General features: G+C 40.5%; 1 protein-coding gene across 11 annotated transcripts in view; it reads left to right on the top strand.

The window, feature by feature from the left end:
• The window catches only part of LOC117411321 (centrosomal protein of 170 kDa-like), a 136,808-nt gene extending 122,648 nt beyond the window's left edge, over positions 1-14,160 (top strand). For all 11 annotated transcript variants that reach the window (XM_059025401.1, XM_059025402.1, XM_059025392.1 and 8 more), the window contains 3 exons: positions 329-422; positions 10,486-10,537; positions 11,839-14,160. In XM_059025401.1, the coding sequence (XP_058881384.1) occupies positions 329-422; positions 10,486-10,537; positions 11,839-12,116 (424 nt within the window). In that variant the 3' untranslated portion in view covers positions 12,117-14,160. The remainder of the gene's footprint in view (positions 1-328; positions 423-10,485; positions 10,538-11,838) is intronic.
• Positions 14,161-23,673: the final 9,513 nt, after the last annotated feature.

Here is a 23,673-nt window from a genome sequence, read left to right as displayed (position 1 = left end):
AGCTAGCCACTGCCCAATCTTCCGTTGTCTGCATTTATTCACCTGTCCCAATTCATTACATGTAAATTCACCCTTTGCCCTTGGTTCAGACATTTTCTGCTTGCACAAGATTGACTTTAAGCTTAAAGTAACATCAGCTGCAAATTACTATAGAGAGTGGAATAGTTGCAAGTAAGAGCAAAAATGGTAAAAACAGAAATCTACTCGCTGGCCTTGACAGATTGTCAGGTGGCATTTATCACATTGATGCCAAAGGATCAAACTGACCGTTGTTCTTTTACTGCCAAACAACATTTCAATTTTGTTCATTTTTTTGCTTTCCTTTTAGAATACTGTTTAAGGACAAGGACAGGAATTGGGAAGAAATTGAAAACAAGTTGCGAGCTGAAAGTGACATGCCACTTCTGAAAACATCAAACAAGGTAAGAGAACAAACAGATCCCTTCTTGTATGTCTACATCACACAATAAATGAGATTCATAATACATCAGATAAATGGCATTCCCAAAAATGTGGCGTGCCTCCCTGGCAACTAGACTGGAAAAGTCACTTCGCTGTGTTATTGTGAAACATTTTATTGTTCACTTTACTGTTGCTGAACAAATGCCAGTGGCTTAAATAATGCCAAATGTATTGTGCTTTCATTCAGCGATTTTACTAATACAGTGTCTATTTTTAGAGGTTAAACTGGGCAGTTCTTGAAGTTTCCCCTTCAGAGTAGTTGTTAGTACTCTTGTGGAACAGGTTGTTGAATAAAGTAATGACACTTCAAATCACATGTGCTGTTTCAATTGTGACAACACATTAAGGGTCATTTTAAACCACATCCTAATAGAGTTCTGTCCTGACTGCACAGAAGAGGGTGAAGTTTTCTGTTATGGCATTTGATATTGATATGCACAAGCTCCCAGACTACCTCAACCAAATATTGCATAGGAGATTTCTTTGAATCTCAAAATACTGCATGATAAAGGCTTGTATTGATTAGCAAGATATATGTCTTCTCTGTTTTTATTTTATATATTTTATTTTTTTATCAGTTAGAACCTATATATATATATATATATATATATATATATATACACACACACACACATACACACACACACACACAGTGCTCACCCTTTACAACGCGCCTCGTTATAGTGTGGAATTGGTTATAACACGGTAGTGTTGTGGCTCCCATTTGCTCCATAATGCCATTACAGTAGCCCTTTTAAACTCGTTATAAGGCGGAACACAAGTAGCACGGTCCTGTAACTATGGCTCCCCACTATAGCGTTATAAAGGTGAGCACTGTATATATATATGTGTGTGTCTATATATATATATATATATATATATATATATATATATATATATATATATATATATATATATATATATATATATATATATGAAGAACACAAAAGGAAACCACTTTTAAAAACAAAAAAGGGTTGAAAGAATTATTAAAAATAAAATAAACTGAGATTTAAATGCACTTCATTTGGCAAATTATCCAATTAAAGCTGACAGTATTGCTGCTGTAATCATGTTTGTAGTTTAATTGAAGGATAATTTGTAACTGGGTGAGATTCATCATTTAAGGTTATACATGCACTGTGGGCTTTCCTTGCAGGGACTGTGAGCTTTCCTTTTCCTTTTAGTAATTATGCCTCAACAACATTTATGAAAAGCCCTCTGAACACCCGCCAGGTGGTGCAATTTCCTTTAGAATATTCTGGGTAGGCACTGCATCACATTTTAAAACAGTAACTGAAGCTCTTTGATCCAAAACAAATTATATATATTGATGGTAGAAAGAAATGGTGACAATTACATAAAACCTAAATGTAACATATAAGTAATATAAGATTTAGTGTTACTTTGGCTAGAAAACAGAATTTATATTATCATGACCAAGATTTAGACACTTATTTTCCCTGTCAGGTTATAATGTAAACAAAAACAATAAAATGTAATACTGTGGTTTCATCCTACTATGTATTTGTACAGAACAATCTACCTAACTGTGCTTGCAGTATATGCAGGCCCGGTGGCAGAGTGTGTGCAAGTTGTTCTGGGGGGGCACATTGTGGAAAAGGTCACCCAAGTCAAATAATTTGTGACACAATATGACTCCGCCCTGAATGGGCACAGATTAGAAAGGGTCACATCCTGCCAGGAAAGTGGACCCTACAAAGGGGGTTACTAATGGGTTGCTTTTACTGGCACTAATTTGTAATAATCTACAACCTTGGACATTTTCCAGAAATAATGCATATTATAGTTCAGTTTTTATGTTTAACTTTACTTTTATTAATTATTTGTCATAGATTTTTCTCAATCTGTGATCTGATTTTGGGGGGGGAGGCACTGGATCTAAACTGTTGAACTTTTCATTTTATATAGCCTACATTTAAAATATATATAAAACGCAGTATATTTGAAACTTAGTACATTATACTAATACTACTACTACTATGACTACTACTACTACTACTACTACTACTACTAATTATTATTATTATTATTATTATTATAATAATATGCAACGTATTATTAATCCCCGTCATCATTAGTCTCCTGATCATTATTTCAAATATGACTAAAAGCAAAAATAAAATAAAAAATCTCTGAACCCTTTATCATTGAACTACTTTGAATTTCTATCCCAGCGAAATTGATGCATTTTAATATTTTATTTTTACTGTCATATTCCGTTGTATCTAAATCAGCATAAACTGTTAATGTTACAAAATTGGTCACATTTGAGTCCTTTTGATATTGGTTTTGTAAAAACTTTAACAAAACATATATTGCACTTTGGAATAAAGACACTTGTGGTCAGGAATGAAACTTGTGCTCCAGCGGGAGCAGGTATGGTGGGGGTACTTTCTGGTCTCGGGGCCCAATATACCTACATCCCCCTCGAAAATAAATGATTCCATAACACCTGTTTTCAAAGGGAGGTGAAATCATTTTATTTTATCTGGTGCAGGCTGTGGTGGAGCATGGTTTCGGTACTTGTATACCTGAATAGAAATGATGGGGGTTAAAAAGTACTGCATTGGTCACTACACAATACAAATGTGTATACAAGTTTATTCTTTTCTGTATTGTAACATTGTACCAGCCATTGTCAATTTAAAATGTTGCATCCGATTTGAATGAAAACGTTCTATTTCAACTATGGTATGTCTAATTATTATCTGAGACATAGTGTTGGTTCCAAAATGTCTTATTAAGGATTGTTGTAACATTTAATAAAAACAAGCTACTATTTTGTACAATCCGATAAATCGCTTCTACCACACATTAGCCCCCATTTGTACACTTTGAAAACTACAATCGGAAACTGCAAGTGATTCATTACATGTTTTAGGAGTAAATAAGGGTAGTTTATGGAATCAGAGTGCACACTGCCTCTGACTTATTCTAAAACAGTCGCACAGTACACATCCAGGTATTTTATAATTTAGACGTATCTTGCATGTTGCACTGGAATCATAGAAGGAGGAAATGCTGCTTTTTTAAAAACATCGAAAGATACAAAAATCTTAAATTTTATATATATTCTTTACCATGTGTTCAGATGTTCTTTAATAATAACTGTACATTGTGGAGTCTCTGCTCTATTAAACTACTGCCGTCACAGTCGCAGCTTTGCTGTGTTGCATAAGGGGCTTTAACTGTCCCAATTTCAGGATCCAGCATTTACAAATAGAGAACAAAGACATTTGGTTGTCAGAAAATAACAGGAAATAATGTCTACTAAAAGTTCAGGTCAGATGTCTTTGCATGATAATTTAATAGTTGCATCCAGTCCCATTCCTAGAATATGTAAAAAATAATAATAATTAAAAAAAAAAACAAAAAAAAACTTATATATAATGAAATTAAAATATCAATTTAATACGGTCAGCAGAATAATTTATTTTGCTTTAGTAGTCTCATTGTCGATCAACAAATGAAGTTTAAAAATAATGTGGCCTACATTTGTTAATACAATAACAAGAGACAGAGGGGAGTATCAAACAAATCCTAAACAGAAATCACCTTGTTAAGGACAAACGCTATACCGAGGCAATGGACTTCCAGTGCCCCCCCCCCCCTTCACCCCACCCAAATCAAAAATATTTTTCAGGGGGTCCCAAGTGGTGCATACAGTAAAGGCGCTCCGCATGGAGGGCAGGATGCGCCCTATAGCCTGGAGATTGCAGGTTCGAATCCAGGCTATGTCACTGCAGACCGTGACCGGGGGTTCCTAGGGGGCGGTGCACAATTGGCCGAGCGCCGCCCGGGTAGGGAGGGATTAGCTCAGCACCAGCGACCCCTGTGGCAGATAGGGCGCCTGCGGATCTGCAGTGGAGCCATTCAGATCTGTGTTGCACTATAGGTCTCATGGCTTCGCTGTGAATCCGCAGTGCGAAAAATGACGGATTGGCAGGAACACGTTTCGGAGGACGCGTGTTTCAGCATCCGTTTCCCGAGTCGCCAGGGGGTTGCAACGGTGAACCGGGATAAAAAAAAAAACAATAATTGGGCATTCCAAATTGGGGAGAAAACCTGGGTAAAAACCATCGGTGACAACTACATTTATATATTGTATTACTTGTATTGTAACACTTAATGTATTTGCTTACGATTGTAAGTCGCCCTGGATAAGGGCGTCTGCTAAGAAATAAATTATATATATATATATATATATATATATATATATATATATATATATATATATATATATATATATATATATATATAGTTTTTCTATCAAAAAGGTTTTCATAATATTTAGTCCCTCGCTAAACCGGACATGTCTGGAGACAGGAGTAAAATCTGTACATTTTGTTATAAATCTGTACAGTATGCATATACAGTAGTACAATCAAATGAATACCTAGCACACTTTCTTTTTACTTTGGTCTACCGGTAACACACAATAAACAATGCTGCTGCATTTTACACATTACTGTACAGTGTGAAAATAGTAAAATATTATTTTTAATTAAATTACATTTTTTACTGTAACCTACTTAATATGCAATTAACAGAAAACTGAACACACACTTTACAGAATATATTTAATGTATATAGAAAATTTGGCAGTGTACTTATTACAGGTTTTTTGTATTACATTTTCTTGTAGTCTTCCTTCTGTTTTTGAAATCCAGATTTGTGTTTCTTTTTAAAGTCGTATAATTATAATGGGCGTTATGGTAATAATAGATGTTATGATAATGACGCTTGACAAAACACTTGTCAAATGAAAGGCTCGATTTGTTGAAAAGTAAATGTGCCAATTATAGAATGTCTTTAATTGGCACATTTGTATAATTGCATGTCGAGATCAGCCAATATCTTTTGGCATAACGAAGACCTGGGGAGGACAGAAGCCAATAGGGAGTGAGAAGAGGCGGGACTAAGGGAACAGAACGAAGCAGGAAAAGAAAAAAGTGGAGATTTGAAAAGTTGCACTGCAAGCATACAGTTTAGTTTAGTTTAGTGAAAACTAAGCATTTTTAGCCCTAAAGGCTGCTTGAGTAGGATAGCTGGCACAGAAATAGTACATTTGCTCATATTTGCAATTTTATTTCTGTATGTGTGTGGGCCCCCTCTGGCGTCGGGGCACCGGGCGCTTGCCCAAGTGCTGACGCCAGCCCTGGGTATACCGCCCATTAAGTTCCTAAAAGCTCACTGGCGCACCCCGCTGGAAAAAGGAAATATTGGTTTTACACCTCAAGCTGCACCACATGAGAACTGTGGTATACTGTGCTGTGCCTCGAGATGCCACCAGGGAAGTTTTCCACAGAATTCACTGTATTACAGTAACAGAGCATTTATGTCACCGACTACTGTTCTGCTTAAAACCCAGGATGTAATAGCAGCCATAAAACATGACTTTCCCCAATAAAATGGCCATCACTTCACAAGACAGAGCACATTGATTTAATAAACAAGAACAGAGTACAGAGGAAATTGCTTAGAGACTGTCTAGGCGGAAGGGCAAAATATGTAAAATACATGAAGGCCTTCTTGTTTGCCAATGCACTCTAAATGTCATTATAAAATGAATACTGCAACTCACCGAGATATACAGTATAACAGCTTAATAGTATTGTCTAACCTCCAAATTATGCAAGTCATAGCAGAATGACTGTGGTAAGAAGTTTCAGTACGGGAATCTAGTGTCTGTAAATTTAAAGCTATCATGGAACATGCAAACTGAAGGCAACGTGCTAATAATGTAGTAAATGTAGATATTAAATCATTTCACTTTAGTGTGTAACTGAACATGTTTTGGGGGATACTGAAGCTTTAAAAAGGGAGACATCAAAGGTTTAAAAAGAACAAAAAGTTTAGTGTACATTATTTTAAATTACTGTTAACTTAAGGGTTGGGAGGGCCCATAACTATCACATGCGCTGTGACAGATTTAATTGCAGTTTACTATCTCAAAACCTTGAAAATCCTAGTTAATCATCCATGTGAGGGGAGCTTGTAGGAGTTTGGAAATCCCTGCCACTGCAGCTGAAACTTAAATTGCAAATATTTAATAAACTATTGCAGATGCCAGCTTCATATTTTATGAAAATGCCTTGCCATAGTCTAAAGGTGACTTTCACGTTGATCTGTTACCTAAGATGGCTGCCATATTCAGGCTTTTCAATTAGTTTTAAGGTATGTGACACTTAGATGGTAATAGGGGCACCGATCTCATCATGACACGTAGCGTTCGAAGGGGGAGTGTGGGAGGGTGTTGTCCCCCATCCCATTGGGCCACTTTTTGCATGGTTTAAGCATGTTCTAGACTACTAGTGGTATGCCTGTAGTCTGACAAAGTACTCCATTAGTGCAATGAAGGAGCTTTATTTCAGCACTGCTCACAGCAAGGCAAGATCAACAGAAGAAAATTTGACGTTTGCTTTTCCAGGCACGCGTGCCTGATGAGGACAAAGCACTGCTGTTGGACGCCCCGATCACTCCAGGGCATACGTTTGGTCCCAGGGTGGACAAGATGCTACAGTACTCTCACCGCGAGCGGGAATCCACTAAGGAGCTGGTTCGCCTGCTTACCAACAGACCACCTCTAGTACATAAACCAGCGGCAAAATGGCGCCCTAGGTCCCAGCAGCCTCAAATACCGGCAAAGCCGGCTGCACCCGCAGCCAGAGGTGATGTTCAAAACAGGCCCACGGAGGCTTTAATAAGTTTTGCAGACAACACAACAGTGGTGGCTTACATCAACCACCAGGGTGGCCTCACGTCGCCCAGGCTCCATCATGTGGCCCACAAGATTTTGCTCTGGGTGCACGAGAACCTCCTGTCACTGTGGGCAGTACATCTGCCTGGGGTGACAAACTGGGTAGCGGACCCCCTCTAAAGGGGTCAGACTGGAGGCTTCATCCTGAAGTGGTGAGCCTCATTTGGGAGAGGTTTGGAAGAGTAGAGATAGATCTCTTTACCTCCCAGAAAACAACTGTGTGTCCCCTCTGGTTCTCCATAATAGACCGGGACCCGCAGGCAATAGATGCCTTGGCACACATGGCCGAGGTAACTGTTATATGCCTTCCCAGTGCTCACCCTGCTCCTGTTGTGTCTGGAGAAAATCAGGTAGGATTGGGTCAAGGTGCTCCTAGTAGCCCCTTATTGTCCAAGGAGACTGGTTTTCAACCCTGCTGAAGCTCCTGAGCGGCCAGCCGTGGAAACTGCTCAGTCAGGCACGGGAGATCTTATGGCATCCCGATCCATCGAGCCTGCAGCTCTGGGTCTGGCCCCTGAACGGATGCATTCGAGCCATCTGGGACTTGCTAATAGGGTCATTGACACCCTGCAGAATGCCAGAGCACTGTTCACGTGTTCCCAGTAGAGGTACAAGTGGGGTGTTTTTCAGACGTGGTGTCTGCCTCGTGGGTTCGACCCCACGACCTGTCCCATGGTAGTTATATTGCAATTTTTGCAGGACTTTATTGACAAGGGAAATCCCCCTCCATGTTAAAGGTCTATCTGGCAGCCATTTCGGCTTGCCATGTCAAAATTGACTCGGTCTCCCCAGGAGCTCACTTCTTGGCGGGACAATTTTTGAAAGCGGCTTGGCAGCTTCGGCTGGCTAAACGTGGTGCTTAATGCACTCATGAAGCCTCCATTTGAGCCCCTGCATTCAGCTGAGCTGAAATTTTTATTGGTCAAAACTGCTTTCTTGCTCGCTATCATCTCCCTTTTTTTCCCCAATTTGAAATGGTCAATTCTATTTAGGCTCAGCTCACGGCTACAAACCCCGCGCTGACTCGGGAGCGGGCGAAGACGAACGCACGCTGTCCTCCAAAACGTGTGCCGTCAGCCGACCGCTTCTTTTCACTCTGCAGGTCCACCATGCAGCCAACCCAGAGCTACAGCGTCGGAGGACAACGCAGCTCTGGGCAGCTTACAGGGAATCCCGCAGGCACCCAGCCAGTCTACAGGGGTTGCTGGTACACAGTGAGCCGAGGACACCCTGGCCGACCTAAGCCCTCCCCACCGGGCAGCACTCGGCCAATTGTGCGCTGCCCCCTGGGAACTCCCGTCCATGGTCGGCAGTGGAGTAGCCTGGACTCGAACTGGCGATCTCCAGGCTATAGGGCACATCCTGCACTGCATACGGAGCGCCTTTACCGGATGCGCCACTTAGGAGCCCCCGATACAGGCATTCTTAATCGCTAAAGCCCACTTAATTTTTACAGAGGCCAGGACAAAAGTAACGCTCTGTACCAGTCCTGCCTTTTTGCCGAAGAGTCTCGGCATTCCATGTCAACCAGTCTGTGGAATTGGAGGCTTTCCATCTACCTCCTTTCCAGTCAGACAAAGAGCAACAGCTCCATACGCTCTGCCCAGTTTGGTCTCTGACGTACTACGTCGACAGGATGAAAAGTTGGAGACAGTCCGAAAATCTTTTTGTCTGCTATGGGAAGTCCCATGGTGAAGCCCTGTCTAAACAGCGGCTGTCCAAATGGATAGCAGACACGTTTAGGACTGCCTATGAGCTGACCAACTTGCCACCTCCAGAAAAGCTCACTGCCCATTCCACCAGGGGCCTTGCAACTTCATGGGCTTTATTCCAAGGTGCATCTGTTGGAGATATTTGCAATGCAGCAGTGTGGGCTGTTCCCCATACCTTCCCTAGGTTCTATAGACTGAATGTCAGGGTTTCCTCAAAACACTGGTTTTGGAACTAGTGTTAAGGGCGGCTTCCCAGTGAGTTTCTATCTCAATTTTTACACCCTAGCTACTTGTTACTGGGGTTACGTATGGTAAAGCACAGGGCAGCCACTTTGCTTAGCCTTGTAGCATTCCAGTCATTCTGCAGTCTTGCCCTTGCAAAGGCTTTGATACTGTCACCCATATGGTAATGGTTGCATTTCGTACTTGATAGGGAACGTTAGGTTATTATCATAACCCTGGTTCCCTGAAATAGAAATATAACCATTAACCTTCAAGGTCGCTGTGTCCATGATTGCAGCAGGCTTGAAGTAAAAATGACGCTGAGGTCTGTGAACGCAGTCCTTTTGTGCCCTCGGGGGAGGGGAGGCCATGAATGCGTCACAGGCTCGCTGAGCAGCTTTGGTATACAATATTCAGGTTTTGGGTCTTTAAGAGGTAAATACCCAAATACAAATTATATTAGTTTGGCGCCATAGCCAGTGGACAGCTAAATGAAGCCAGGTCTGCAAAGATACCAGCTTTCTGCCTTTGCTTAAGCAGGGAGTGCAATTCTAAAGAATATGTATGGGATTATCTTGAGGCATCTCTTAAAAGTTGTTTGGTTTTTGGTTTAGCTAGAATAATACAGTCGTTGTTGTTGTTTTTAATTCAGAACAGTAATTTGTATTGCAAGTGTTAATAATTGTCAAGATGATAAACACGCTACAGATTGATGCCTTATCTCTAAGTAACAGCAAAACTTGTTGTATGAAGATACTACTGTTGATCTACCTTCCATCAGCAGTCCTTGTCTCGCCAGTCAGGAGGAGATGAGGTGCTGATCTGTAGTTGTTTTAACAAAAATGTGAGTTAAGAAATAACTTGTGTGTTGTATTGAAGTTGTGAACTAAAACAATAAAAAAAACAATTTAAACATTAAAACACATTAAATTGAAATGTGGATATTATTCCTCTTTTTTTGGTTTAGCTGAAGGAATATTACTTTATTCGCAGTGCAATGTGCATTTGATTATTATTGTTCAGAGAGCTGTACTGGAGATTAAAAACATGAAAGCTATTTTTTTCTGGTTTAATCAAGTTACTATCACCCCAGGAATTCTAGTTTATACTATTTGGGGGGGTGGGGGGAGTGTATGATGAAAGGGTAGTATTTATTAGGAAACAGAACCAAATCAAAAATGAAAAAAACAAAACAAATCACACCTATTTATAACCGGCCTGTATATTACCGAACTGTCTAATTAATTACATGCATTCTAAGATTTTGACATGTTGGGCTTTTTTTTTTTTTCGCCTTTTCTGCAGGAGATTTCATCAATCTTGCTGGAGCTGAAGAGAGTCGAAAAACAACTACAGGGTAAGACCACAATGCTCAAGAGGGTATAGAGTTGCATTTCAGTAGCTCTTCAGGGTCCTGATCCACTGAGCTGCAAGTGATACTGGTTGTGTAATTCTTTATTCATGTGTATAGTCTGGTTTCGTATTCTAAAGCTTGCTGAGTGTGAAATTGTACTAGCTCAGCAGAATGAGGACAGAGACAACAATTCAATCTTAAAGACCTGGCTTGATGCAATAGGCAGCTGTCAAAGCGCATTCTGAGCTGCTTGCTTCTCCTGGTTTCAGGTAAAAAGTCAAGTTTAATTCATACAGGTTTAAAAACATGCGCACACAGGTGAAACTGGGTCCTAATTTTCTCATACTCTTTACAAATGAAATTACAGAAGCTTGACATTTTAAAGGCTTGGCGCTATTCTATGTCTATAGTCTGCTAAGAAATATTCTAGAGGCAAGACAAGTGGCCCTTTTCTTCCCTCTTTGGTTTACCAATAGCCTCATTTGCAGCTGCATCTCCAATGGCTCCCATCCCGTGGTCTTAGTTGACTTGTGATAGCTGTCAAAGGAGGGTGGCTCCTTTCAGGCTAAAAGGCGAGATCCTGGGCTGCACCTAATCATTCCCATAAATAAAACATTTGAACTCTTAATCATGCTGTCGCCTCGCTTCTAAATATACTCAAGTCAATGCATTTCTCTTATTACGGGAAATAGCTTCGTTTTTACAAAATACAGTCAGCTCCCGTTATCATTTAATCTGACACTCTCATTTTAGCCATTGGTCAGTGTTGTACAGATTAAAAAAATAATAATAATCCCATGAACAACTGTTCTGTTTTCTATTTAGTTTGAGTTCAATTGCTGAGGAATGACTGTCAAAAAATTCTACTTTAAAAAAAAAAAAAAAAAAAAAAAAATGTATTCCCTTTAATATGGTTGTTACAGAGCTTAACATATTGATGTTAAATAAAACTAAAAACTTCAGTTTGTCTTGCCTTAATCTTTACATTTATTGGAGGCTTTCCAACTTCTTAATATAGGTTGTACTTACTGTATTCAGTCCTCCATCACCTTTGGCATCGAAGGGTCACACATCAATAGCATTCCTGGGCCAATTCCTGAGCATTCCTATTATGAGTACATATTTATAGCCTCTATCTCTGAAATACTGTTGTGTCTACTCTATTACACTAATGAAGGCATTTAGCTGAAACGTTCATCTTCTTGACCAGTTTTTTCTGTATTTAAAACTTAGTGTTTGAAGTTATGAATATGTGCCTGCTGTTCACACAAATTAACACCCTCTTTTTCTTTTTTGTCCTAAAGTTATCAACGTCATGGTTGACCCCGATGGCACTCTGGATGCCTTAAGCAACCTGGGATTGACCAGTCCTGTCCTGCCAAAGCAGAGGTCAAGCCCCAGCTCACGAGGCGCCCGGGCAGCAGCTCCACCTCAGGGGGCACCAGAACTGCGTACAGCCCGGCTGGGTCTCATTTCTGCCTCGTCTGAGTTAGATAGCGTTGAGTCTGACCGCGACTTCAGCCTCCACTTCAACAGGTTTAACCCCAGCGGAGAGGAGGAGGACTCTGTGATCCACGAGTAACTTGATTCCTGACCCTGGACATGGGCGGAAGAAATTAGACTTGTTTAGGGGAGGATGCGTGGAATGTTTATACTCTACAAAAATCCTTTGCTTTTTCTTGTCATTTTTATTTATCCCTTTTCCCTTATTGACGAGGGAGCACTTCAGTCTTCAGTTTTATTTAAATACCTTAAAGGTAACCTTTGTACAAAGAATGCATGTCAATTTTACAAGGACACATTTCCAGACTCCTTGAATATGTTATATTTGGTTGGTTGTCTAGTTATGTAAAACAGAAGTATACAAAATCAGTTCTGTGAACACTACGTATATATAATAGTGTGCTTCTTCCCCATTGATGTATACTGAGGCTAACACTGAAAATTAGGCTGTTTTTAACCTACCATTTTTAGCTATGAGGGGCTTCATTCAACATGGACTAATCCAAGAAGTATATGGTATTCAACCCTCTTCCTTTGACTCAGCTTGGTATGTTCTCATGGGGACTTCCCCTCACCTGGTGATAATGGTAACTGAGCAGATTGAAACATTTTCTTCAGTTGATCCAGGTTCTTTCCAAAAGGTGTCATTAACCTTCTGTTTTAGTATATAGCACTGTTCTGCTGCAGGAGCAAAGCATTGCACTAACTTCTCTGGACCAAGCTACCTAATTCAGATACATAGCAGATATTTGATTCTGGACTAATGTATATCCAGACATGTAGTGGCCATATGCTTGTAGTCCCCAAAAAGTGCTGCTAACAACAGTAAATTGTGTCAAAATGCCACCAGTCCAACTTTGATAAATTGAACAGACAATGTTTAAGTCAGTTTGCAGGATAATAAAAATGCAGGAAGTGTAACATTACCTTTCTGTGTCACTGAGAATAATAATAAACATAATAAAATAATAAACATTCTGTTATTACATAGTCAACGGTTTCATCCTTAACTAGACTAGTCCAACCTCATTTTGTAATGGAGCCGAGTCCAGTGAGCATTAGTGTAATGTCCTGTATAGGAAACACTTGTTCTGTTTTGTATAAGACAAATGGACATATATTTATGTTCCTTAAACGTGCTTTATGCTGTTTGTGAAAAAAGTTACCTGCGTAGTTTCACACATTTGAGTATTCTTTTTGAGGCTCTGCTGTAGAAATTAACAAAATGTGTTAAGCAGTAAGGTGAATGAACAGATTTTTAACTGATTGTTTCCACTATGGTGACTGCCGCTACAAAGAAACACGTTTGTGGGTATTAAAAATACGTTGTAAGACTATGTTAGTTTCTGTCATATCAGTTTTTCATTTTTATTAACTGGAAAAAGCAGAAATAGCTTTTCTAAGATGTAAGTCTGAATCTGTTATATCCACTTATCATTAGTGTTATCAGTTCTGTATTAGACAATTTTCTGGCAGTCCTAATTATGTTTGCACTGAGAATACAGTACCTTGACAGCGAGACCACTGATATAATGAATGCAGTACAAAGAACTCAGTTTGGTTGATTAAGAGTTCTTGTTTACTTGCTAAATAATGTAGAAACTGGGTAATGTTGTCCTAAATGGGATTGGCAGAAGTTGAACTTGGAATATCACTGGGGTATGGCACATTGTTCTTATCCTGCAGATTTTTATTGCCTTCGCTTTATGGAAGATTGTAAAATGTTAATCCCAAGTTTGTTTTGATCAATGTAAAATAAAACAAAAAATCTGCATTAGCCAATGACCAGTGGTTTCACAATAAAAGATATCGCTAGCCAAAGTTTTACTTGCAAGACCCATTCTATTAATTATTGTGTAAAAAAAAAAAAAGAATATGCGACAGGGTGGCGAGTAAGTTTAACACTTAGGAGCCCTATGCCATCTTTGTATAAACATGGTATTTGTTATCATAGTGCATATGATGATTTAGCCATTTATAAACCTTTCTCATATCCATGAATGCCTCCATTTTGAAAATCTTGCTGCTTTCTGTAGTCTTCATTAGGCTTCCAGAACCTTTTTTGTATGTATATCTTTATTTGTATAACCCAGTTCATTAGAAATTGCATTTTATATATATATATATATATATATATATATATATATATATATATATATATATATATATATATATATATATATATATATATTAGAGATTTAATCAATAGTAAGACTAGGTACCAGAAAAATGCTGTTTTATTTGTTTGTTTGTTTGTTTGTTTGGTATGCAATTGTATGATGTCACAAAGTGCCCAGTATTTGAACAGTTACAAATGTTTAAGGAATCATACAGAAATAGGCTAAATAGCTTTAATTTGCACATGTTTCATCTAATTCAGTAAAGCAGTTATCTTTGGCATTCCTGAATAAAAGTTAAGTCCATTTGAGTGAAAAAAAAAAATACAAAAACCAAAACTAGACCTCCCTTACACCTTCTAGATGGATTTTGGTTTGTTTGAGATGCCTCGACTAGACGTGTAATGTTGCCCATCTAACGGGAATGCAACACTATTCAGAAATGTTGACATTAAGTGGCATACTGCAAAATGACTGAAAATACAAGTGCTTCGTAAATTTCTTTGTTCAAAAGTTGTTTACACATTTTTTTTGTATGAACACTATTGTCTCTTATTTATTTATGTTATATTTCATGTGTCACATTGTTTTGTTATTTGCATATCCAACTTTTCAATAAAAATGTTTCTGGATCTGACCTGGTTAATAATTAAGATGGGGTATTTTTTTTAAAGAAATCCGATTCAACAATGACTTATCAAATAGCAAATGCTCATCTAAAATCCACATCCTATCACATATATAGATGGGCTTATCAAAGTGCAACTTTGTTCTATAACATTGCTGATATATTGGGACTGAACCCTTTATACATTTAAAGATTTATAAATATTATAGGGCTATTTTCTGCAATCAAAAGCAATTGAAAACAAGCACAAATATTTGAAAAGCAGTGTGAAGTCTTTGTTCAGTAGTGTTTAACAAATATTATAATCTATTAAATCTTATATTTCAGAATTTCAGTAGTATCATAATTACCATGATATCTTGTTTAAATGAAATGACAAGTGCTTATCTTGGCCTCCCTAATGTTTACTTAGTTAAAGTAGTCCAAGATTAGTGAGGGATCCGTGAAACCAGACGATTTTAATGTTCAGCGTGAATATTTTTTAAAAGTGGACATGTTTTACAAAAGATTTATTAAACTGATAATTAACCTTCCCCAACAGGAAGGATCCTGGAAGTGATCTTGAAGTCATGGAAAGGACTTCAAAACCCATACTTTTAATTTCCCTTGGTAATAGGGAGATGCATACAGTAGAGTGAAGCAATGAAAATCTGTTGTATTATTATTGAGCCCACTGCTTAAAGTTTATGAACTGTGCTACATTCAAATTATCAGTTATAAAACACATCAAACAAACTCATTCTTAAACTAATGCAAATTAAATGTCTATGGTCAAAACTTTGCTTTTAAATTGATTAGTCACTCATCACAAAGGCAGAATAGGGGTGCAGATGCGAGTTTAGGGTTATGTAAAAGTCAGGACCTCATGTTAATACAACTTGTCTTTGGGTGTTAATAAACTAATTGACAAGCAAAACCAGTCTCTATCTTCTTTCCTTCTTCAGTAACTTTTCTTTTGTTTAATAATTTATCCTAACCCATGCTTATAAAATTGCAAACTTGTTTGCTTTTTTGTAAGCAAACAACACGTCATCAGCAAGGATCCTAAAGGCTCAGTGTTATTCTCCCATGTCGCTTCTTTTGTTTCGGCCTCTCAGTCACGTGCTGGGAAGCCGAAATGGGAGTCTACCGCTTAGAGCCTGGAGGAAGGGCTACCCGCAGCCACGGATTCCCTGAGGTAGGGGGGGTTTCCTTACCTGAGTGCTGAGAGGTTTGTATTTAGTTCTGCGGGGTGCATGGTCAGGCTGGAGAGGCCGGGCTCTTTCCCCCAGGGGGACGGGCTGTGTCTCAGCTGCTGATTTTCATTAATCTTTTTTAATATTTTGGGGGGTAGGTGGCAGTGCGCCACTTTGGGGTGTGTTAATCATTTATTATTATTCTCCATTCATGGTTTGGCGGCCTCGTCTTTTGGGGGGAGGTGGCCCATAGCCACTTCCTATCTGCGGCACTGGGATGCATGTAACTGTTCATGTTTTTTCAGCCAGCCTCGCACAGGTAGCCGTCGAGTACCCACAGACCAGGCCTCCGGCCCAATTTATCATTCACTCGGGCCCTGAGCGCCCATCACAGTCATCGGGCCTGAGCGCCCATCACAGCTCATTAAATCATCTGCAATTGCAATCAATAAACTATTCATTGCAGATTCTCTATTGCTGAAAAAAAACTGTTCTATCCCTGTACTCTAGAGCCTTCTTAAAACATGGTAGTCTAACAAGCCAGTCAATCAATGCACTGTAGTGGCAGATATGAATATCCCCCTTGTCTTCAAAAATCTGCAACTTGAGACATGGATTTTGTATAAAAACCCTAGGTGCTCTGGAATTGAAAAATAGTCAGACTTTGAAGTGACGGTTAAAAGAACCTCAGATACTTAACAATAGAACCGCCGAGAAAAGTGGCTTTGCTTAACTGGAATATGCATATCTGCTTTCTCAGTCTATTAAAGAAACCTAAAGGATGGAAAGTTGGGGGTTGATATGTACATTAGCTATGCGTAAAGTACTTGTGCTGTTTTTGAAGATTAGTAGTGAAATTTTGTGAAAATATGGTTTCCATGCGCAGAGAACTGGTGAATCTAAGCTGCTGTAATAAAGCAAAATACTTCATGCCTTGTTGGTTAATAATGTGTTTTACTGCTCTTGCCAAATTGTTTATCAAGTGTCATTAGTGCGGTGTCATGTCATTAATAGTGAATACTGTTTCAACTAATTTATCTTACGACTCATTAATTAAAAATTAACTTGGAGGTATAAAATGAACCTGATCAACAGGTGTTGCAGATCACCATGGCTGAAAACCGGTGGTGACGTTATATATATTTCCCTTTCATTCAGGCAGTACAACATATAGAATACCCTGGCTTAGAAACCCTACCCATCCGGACGGGTTCAACACCACGCTTGGGCAAATACGGGTAGTGGGCACTTGAAAGGGAGGTGGCGGATACTGATGAAACGGATTGAAGCACAGCATTAGTTCGTTCACAAAATTGCCAATGCCTGCTGTATCCTGCACAAACTCTTGTCAACAACAAAATGAGGTGCTCATGAATCAGTGGCTGCCTGTGAGACAGACGGGGAAGGTTACCTCAGCTGCCAGCTTCAATTTGACAGTAGCGATCTGAGGAGGCTCATGCTGTCAGAGATTCTCTCCTTTCTTTTAAATTGTGTTGGATTTACTGTTGTGTCAAATATTAATGATGCAAACAAATTAAACACAATCAATATGTTCATTTGCAATTTTATTTGGTCAGTTCTGAGAGGACATCAACAACTTGTTGGTATATACAGTGCTGTGAAAAAGTATTTGCCCCCTGTCTGATTTTCTGCATTTTTGCCACTGAATGTTATCAGATCTTCAACAGTGAACAAATAACACAAAAATTTGATACATGTTTCATTTATTTATTAAAGAAAGTTATGCAACACCCAATGCCCCTGTGTGAAAAAGTAATTGCCCACTTAGACTCAATAACTGGTTACGCCACCTTTAGCATCAATAACTGCAACCAAACAGTTCCTGTAGTTATTGATTAGTCTCTCACAGCGCCATGGAGGAATTTTGGCCCTTCTCCATGCAGAGCTGCTTCAACTCAGTGACATTTGTGGGTTTTCGAGCATGAACTGCTCGTTTCAGGTCCTGCCACAACATCTCAATGGAGTTTAGGTCTGGACTTTGACAGGCCATTCCAAAACTTTAAATTTCTTGTTCTTCAACCATTCTGATGTAGACTTGCTTGTGTGTTTCGGATCATTGTCTTGCTGCATGACCCAGCTGCGCTTCAGCTTCAGCTCACGGACGGATGGCCTGACATTCTCTTGTAGAATTCTCTGATACAGAGCAGAATTCATGGTTCCTTCAATGATGGCAAGGCATCCAGGTCCTGATGCACCACCATGCTTGACCACTGGTATGAGGTTCTTACTGTGGAATGCAGTGTTTGGTTTTCGCCAGACATTACGGGGCCCATGTTGGCAAAAAGTTCCACTTTTGATTCATCTGTCCATAGAACATTGTTCCAGAACTCTTGAGGATCATCCAGGTGCTTTTTGGCAAACTTGAGACGAGCAATGGTTAGTGAGCAATGGTTTCCGCCTTGCTACTCTGCCATGAATCCCATTTTTGCCCAGTGTCTTTCTGATGGTGGAGTCATGAACACTGACCGTAGCCGAGGCGAGAGAGGCCTGCAGATCCCTGGATGTTGTTCTAGGGTTCTTTGTGACTTCCTGGACGATTTTACGCCTTGCTCTTGGAGAGATTTTGGCAAGACGGCCACTCCTGGGAAGATTCACTACTGTCCCAGACTTTCTCCATTTGGACAATATGGCTCTGATTGTGGTTCGGTGGAGCCCCAGAGCCTTAGAAATGGCTTTGTAACCCTAGGCATCAACAACTTTTTTCCAGAGGTCTTCAGGAATTTCTTGTGTTCATAGCATGATGTGCCTCTAGAACCTGTGTGCTGACAACTTCACTCTGATGGTAAGGGCCAAAGTTAGTCAGATTTATATTGGACAGGGCTGGCCCAAATCAGGCCTGGTTGTTAACCAAAGTACTCAAACAGCTGACCCTAATTATCCCTTTAATTGGGTTGAGTTAACTAGGGGGGGCAATAACTTTTTCGCACCTGAAGATTGCATGTTTGATTACCGTGCACACCAAACAAATGAAAGAAGCACCAAACTTTGGTGTCATTTTTTCTCTGACTCCCTCTATATCAGTGATACTCAATTAGATCCACCCGCGGGCCAATTTAGGAATTTTATGACGGGGGACGGGCCGTGTACAAAAGATTGACAAAAAAATAGAAACTCACAACACGCATAATAACTTAAACTGCAAAGATATATATTAGTTGCAAACTAAGTACAGTATTAGTGTCTATAATTTAACTAAGTTTAATAAATTGTAAATAAAATGACATTCTTACCTGTGTTTGTGTCGCTCTAATGGGAGAGGTGGCATCTTCGTTCTCTGGCAAGCTTTGTGAAGACTGGTTTGTAGGAGGTTAGGGCAAGGCGCATGCACTGATGGAGATGCTCATCTGTGAGGTGACTGCAGTGTTGGTTTTTTATAATGTTCATAGAGGAAAACCCTGATTCACACAGGAACGTTGATCCAAACATTGTTAAAAGAAAGACGGCTAAGTTCTGGCTATTCTGAAATTGGTCAGCATATTGAGTCCAGAAATCACAAGGTCCCAGTTCTCTGAATTTTGCTTTCAAGACGTCTGAACTCTGGATCAGACCTTCATCAGTTGAATGAAGAATGTTCTTCGCTTCAGAAGGGCAGGGTCCGTCAGCAGAGACAACAAACGGATCACGAACAAATAAAAGCACATCCTTTGGAATTTTAAAGTTCTCAAATCGCATTTGAATGTTTTTGATGAGATTGTTCATGAATTCTTGCATCATTTTCATCGAGGTGTCATCTGTAGCAAAAACGCGCAATGTGGGAAAGTGCAACATTTTTCCTGTTAAGTCAGTGTTAAAGATTTCAAAGTTCCTCTGAAACACGCACACCTTCTCAAACAGATCCCCGACACTGCTTGCACGGCCTTGCAGCTGCAGGTTGAGGGAATTCAAGTGACCAGTAATATCACACAGAAAAGCTACCCGGGACATTGTAGGAACATCATTCATAAATTCCAGTAATTCACCAGCCTTAACCAGCGAACATCACTATGCAGCAACAGATCATTGTATTCGGCTGAAACTTCCTGCAAAAGTGCTTGAAAAAGACGATGTTGCAAGCTAGAAGTTTAGCGTATGTAGTTCACTAATCTCATCACAAAATCCATTGTTTTTTTCAATTCACCAGACAACTTACTGCACAGGACAGTTTGGTGAATGATGCAGTGAAGAGTGTTTAATGAAGGGTGTATCGCTGCCAAACGGGAAGCAAAGCCTTTCTCTTTCCCTGTCATGGAGGGGACTCTGTCTGTAACAAGCAGTTTTGCTTTCTGCAGATCTAATCCATGCTGATCAAAAAATCTTTTACCTTTTCAAAAATGATCTCTCCTGTAGTGTAGGTTTCTAATGGTATTAAGCACAAAAATTCTTCCTTGAAGATTTCACCATCATAAAATCTAACAAACAACGATAGCTGGGCAGTGTCAGTAAAATCGCATGATTCGTCAACTGCAAGAGACATGTATTTGGTATTTTTCAATTCGGAAAGCAGTGCTGACAGACAATCCTCGCCAATAATCTCCACTCTTTGTGCTGCTGTGGAATCAGACAGTGGAACTTGCTTCACGCGGTTCAGAATGTCATCTTTGTTTTTATCTCTGGACAACAGCTCGTCCAACAATTCCAACGTGCACTCCTTCACAAGCTCAGAGTCCAGACTTTTTCTTTTTAGCTAGTGCCCACATTACCCTAAGAGAAGCAGCTGTTGCTTTTTCCTGTACAGTCGCTGATGTTGTGAGAATCAGATTTGACGTGTGATATGAAGACTTCAGACTTTCAATTTTGTCACGTCTTAAGACACTGCCAGGAGGATATGCCGTGTTGAAATTACTGTGCTTTGATTCAAAGTGCCGTTTCAGGTTGACTGCTACAGTGGTTTGGCATATTAAACACAAAGGTTTTGCATTTAAATAAGATGGCATAATAAACAGAAAGTCTGCCGTCCAGTTTGGATTAAATGCACGGTTTTCGCTGTCCACTTTGTGACGTTTACTCCAGCTTGCACTCATTTTTGGCTCCATTTCCATCACACTAATAATGAAAAAAATGGGCGGTGTCCTAGCTGAACGTACTGTCTGATGCAATCGCGAATAGGCAAGTGATAGAGCAAATTGATAGGCAGCGCATTATACTGCTTGTAAATTGTATATACTTACTCTTACTGCTAGACGAGACGTGAATAATTTATTATCATAGCAATTTTTTATTTTTTGTTAATTTTTAAGGTGAGCTGGCGGGCCGCACAGGAAGCCTTGGCGGGCCGTATTTGGCCCGCGGGCCACCTATTGAGTACCACTGCTCTATATACTACTACAACCCACAAAAAAATCTGACCAAATACAATGTGAAAAATGTGCAAAAATCCAGAAAATCAGACGGGGCAAATACTTATTCACGGCACTGTATGTTGCGCTGTTTTGGGCGATCGAGCTGGCTCATGACATCCAGTTCACCAACTATATTTATTAATATGGAGGGCGGGCACGCGTTGTCTTCGGACATAGCTGGGATCAAAAAAAGGACGGGAATTAATTCAGTACAGACATTTAAGCAGCTCACTTGCTCTTCGTGTTTTACTTTAGTGTAGTTTTTTAGCAAGGGTATTCTCAAACAGCTGCTTTAATACTATAATAAGGGCATAATGCAGTTCATGGTAAGTGGTTTTATACAGAACTGTAAACCCACAGGAGATATACAACATGACAGGCCAGACACAGCAAAAAACAATAATAAAAAAAGCTGCCCACATTCTCATTAAGGTGAACTGCACCACTGCTAACCATAAAACTACCATCAGCCACTTACTTTCTGCCATCTTGGAATCCACAGTAACAACTGACCTGCTCCCTTGCAATATTTATAGTGATGTCACTTATTATTATTATTATTATTATTATTTATTTCTTAGCAGACGCCCTTATCCAGGGCGACTTACAATCGTAAGCAAATACATTTCAAGTGTTACAATACAAGTAATACAATAAGAGCAAGAAATACAATAACTTTTGTTCAAGCAAAGTACAAGTGTGACAAACCACAATTCAATAATACAGCAGATAATAGTGATAGTTACATCAGGATATGATTAAATAGTGATAGTTACATCAGGATGTGATTAAATACAAAGTACTAAAGGTTGGCAGATTACAGTATTCTGAAGTACAGGATTAAATGCAGTAAAATAGGGGGCAGATAAGAGCAAAATAAAGCACATTTACATGAAGGGTGATAGTGTCCCAGGATACAAACAGAGGAGTTCTACAGGTGCTGTTTGAAGAGGTGAGTCTTAAGGAGGCGCCGGAATGTGGTCAGGGACTGGGCAGTCCTGACATCTGTAGGAAGGTCATTCCACCACTGCGGAGCAAGGGTGGAGAAGGAGCGGGCTCTGGAGGCAGGGGAGCGTAGCGGAGGTAGAGCTAGTCTTCTAGTGCAGGCGGAGCGGAGAGGTCGAGTGGGGGTGTAGGGAGAGATGAGGGTCTGGAGGTAGCTGGGTGCAGTCTGGTCAAGGCATCTGTAGGCTAGTACAAGAGTCTTGAACTGGATGCAAGCGGTGATCGGGAGCCAGTGGAGCGAGCGGAGTAGTGGAGTAGCGTGGGCGAAGCGAGGCAGAGAGAACACCAGGCGGGCAGCAGAGTTCTGGATGAGCTGGAGCGGACGGGTGGCGGATGCAGGGAGGCCAGCCAGGAGGGAGTTGCAGTAGTCTAGGCGGGAGAGTACCAGGAGCTGGGTAGCATAGTTGGTGAGGAAGGGTCGGATTCTTCGGATGTTGCTCAGGAAGAATCGGCAAGTGCGTGCCAGAGTGGAGATGTGCTGGGAATAAGAGAGGCAGGGGTCCAGGGTGACTCTGAGGTTCTTAGCTGAGGAAGAGGGAGAGAGTGTGGTAGATTCCAGAGGAACAGAGATAGAGAGATCAGAGGAGGGGGAGGAGGAGGGAAAGAAAAGGAGGTCAGATTTAGAGAGGTTGAGTTTGAGGTGATGCGAGTGCATCCAGGAGGAAATAGCAGACAGACAGGTAGAGATACGGGAGGAGATGGTGGAGTCAGAGGTGGGGAAGGAGAGGAAAATCTGAGCATCATCAGCATAGAAATGGTATGAGAAACCATAGGATGCGATGAGGGGGCCCAGGGAGCGGGTGTAGAGAGAGAACAGGAGAGGACCCAAGACTGACCCTTGGGGGACTCCAGTTAAGAGAGGGTGAGGTGTGGAGGTTGCTCCACGCCAGGTTACCTGGTAAGTGCGGTTGGAGAGGTAGGAGGAGAACCAGGCCAGAGCAGTGCCAGAGATCCCCAGGTCAGCAAGAGATGATAGTAGAATAGAGTGATCAACAGTGTCAAAGGCAGCAGAGAGGTCGAGGAGAATTAGGACAGAGGAGAGAGAGGCACCTCGGGCACACTTAAGTGAGTTGGTGACAGACAGGAGGGCGGTTTCAGTGGAGTGAGCAGAGCGGAAGCCAGATTGTAGAGGGTCAAGCAGAGAGTGGTTGGACAGGAAAGCAGAGAGCTGGCGGTGTACAGTCCGCTCGAGGGTTTTGGAGAGGAAGGGTAGGAGGGAGACAGGACGGTAGCTCTGGAGGGAGGTGGGGTCGAGGGTAGGTTTTTTGAGGAGGGGAGTGATAGAGGCTTTTTTGAAGGCAGAGGGAAAGATACCAGAAAGTAGAGAGGTGTTGAGGAGGGAGGAGATGAAGGGGAGTAGAGCAGGAGCAGC

This window comes from Acipenser ruthenus, chromosome 6, assembly GCF_902713425.1.
Source record: "Acipenser ruthenus chromosome 6, fAciRut3.2 maternal haplotype, whole genome shotgun sequence".
Classification (NCBI taxonomy): domain Eukaryota; kingdom Metazoa; phylum Chordata; class Actinopteri; order Acipenseriformes; family Acipenseridae; genus Acipenser; species Acipenser ruthenus.
This window is presented reverse-complemented; position numbering and strand designations above follow the sequence as displayed.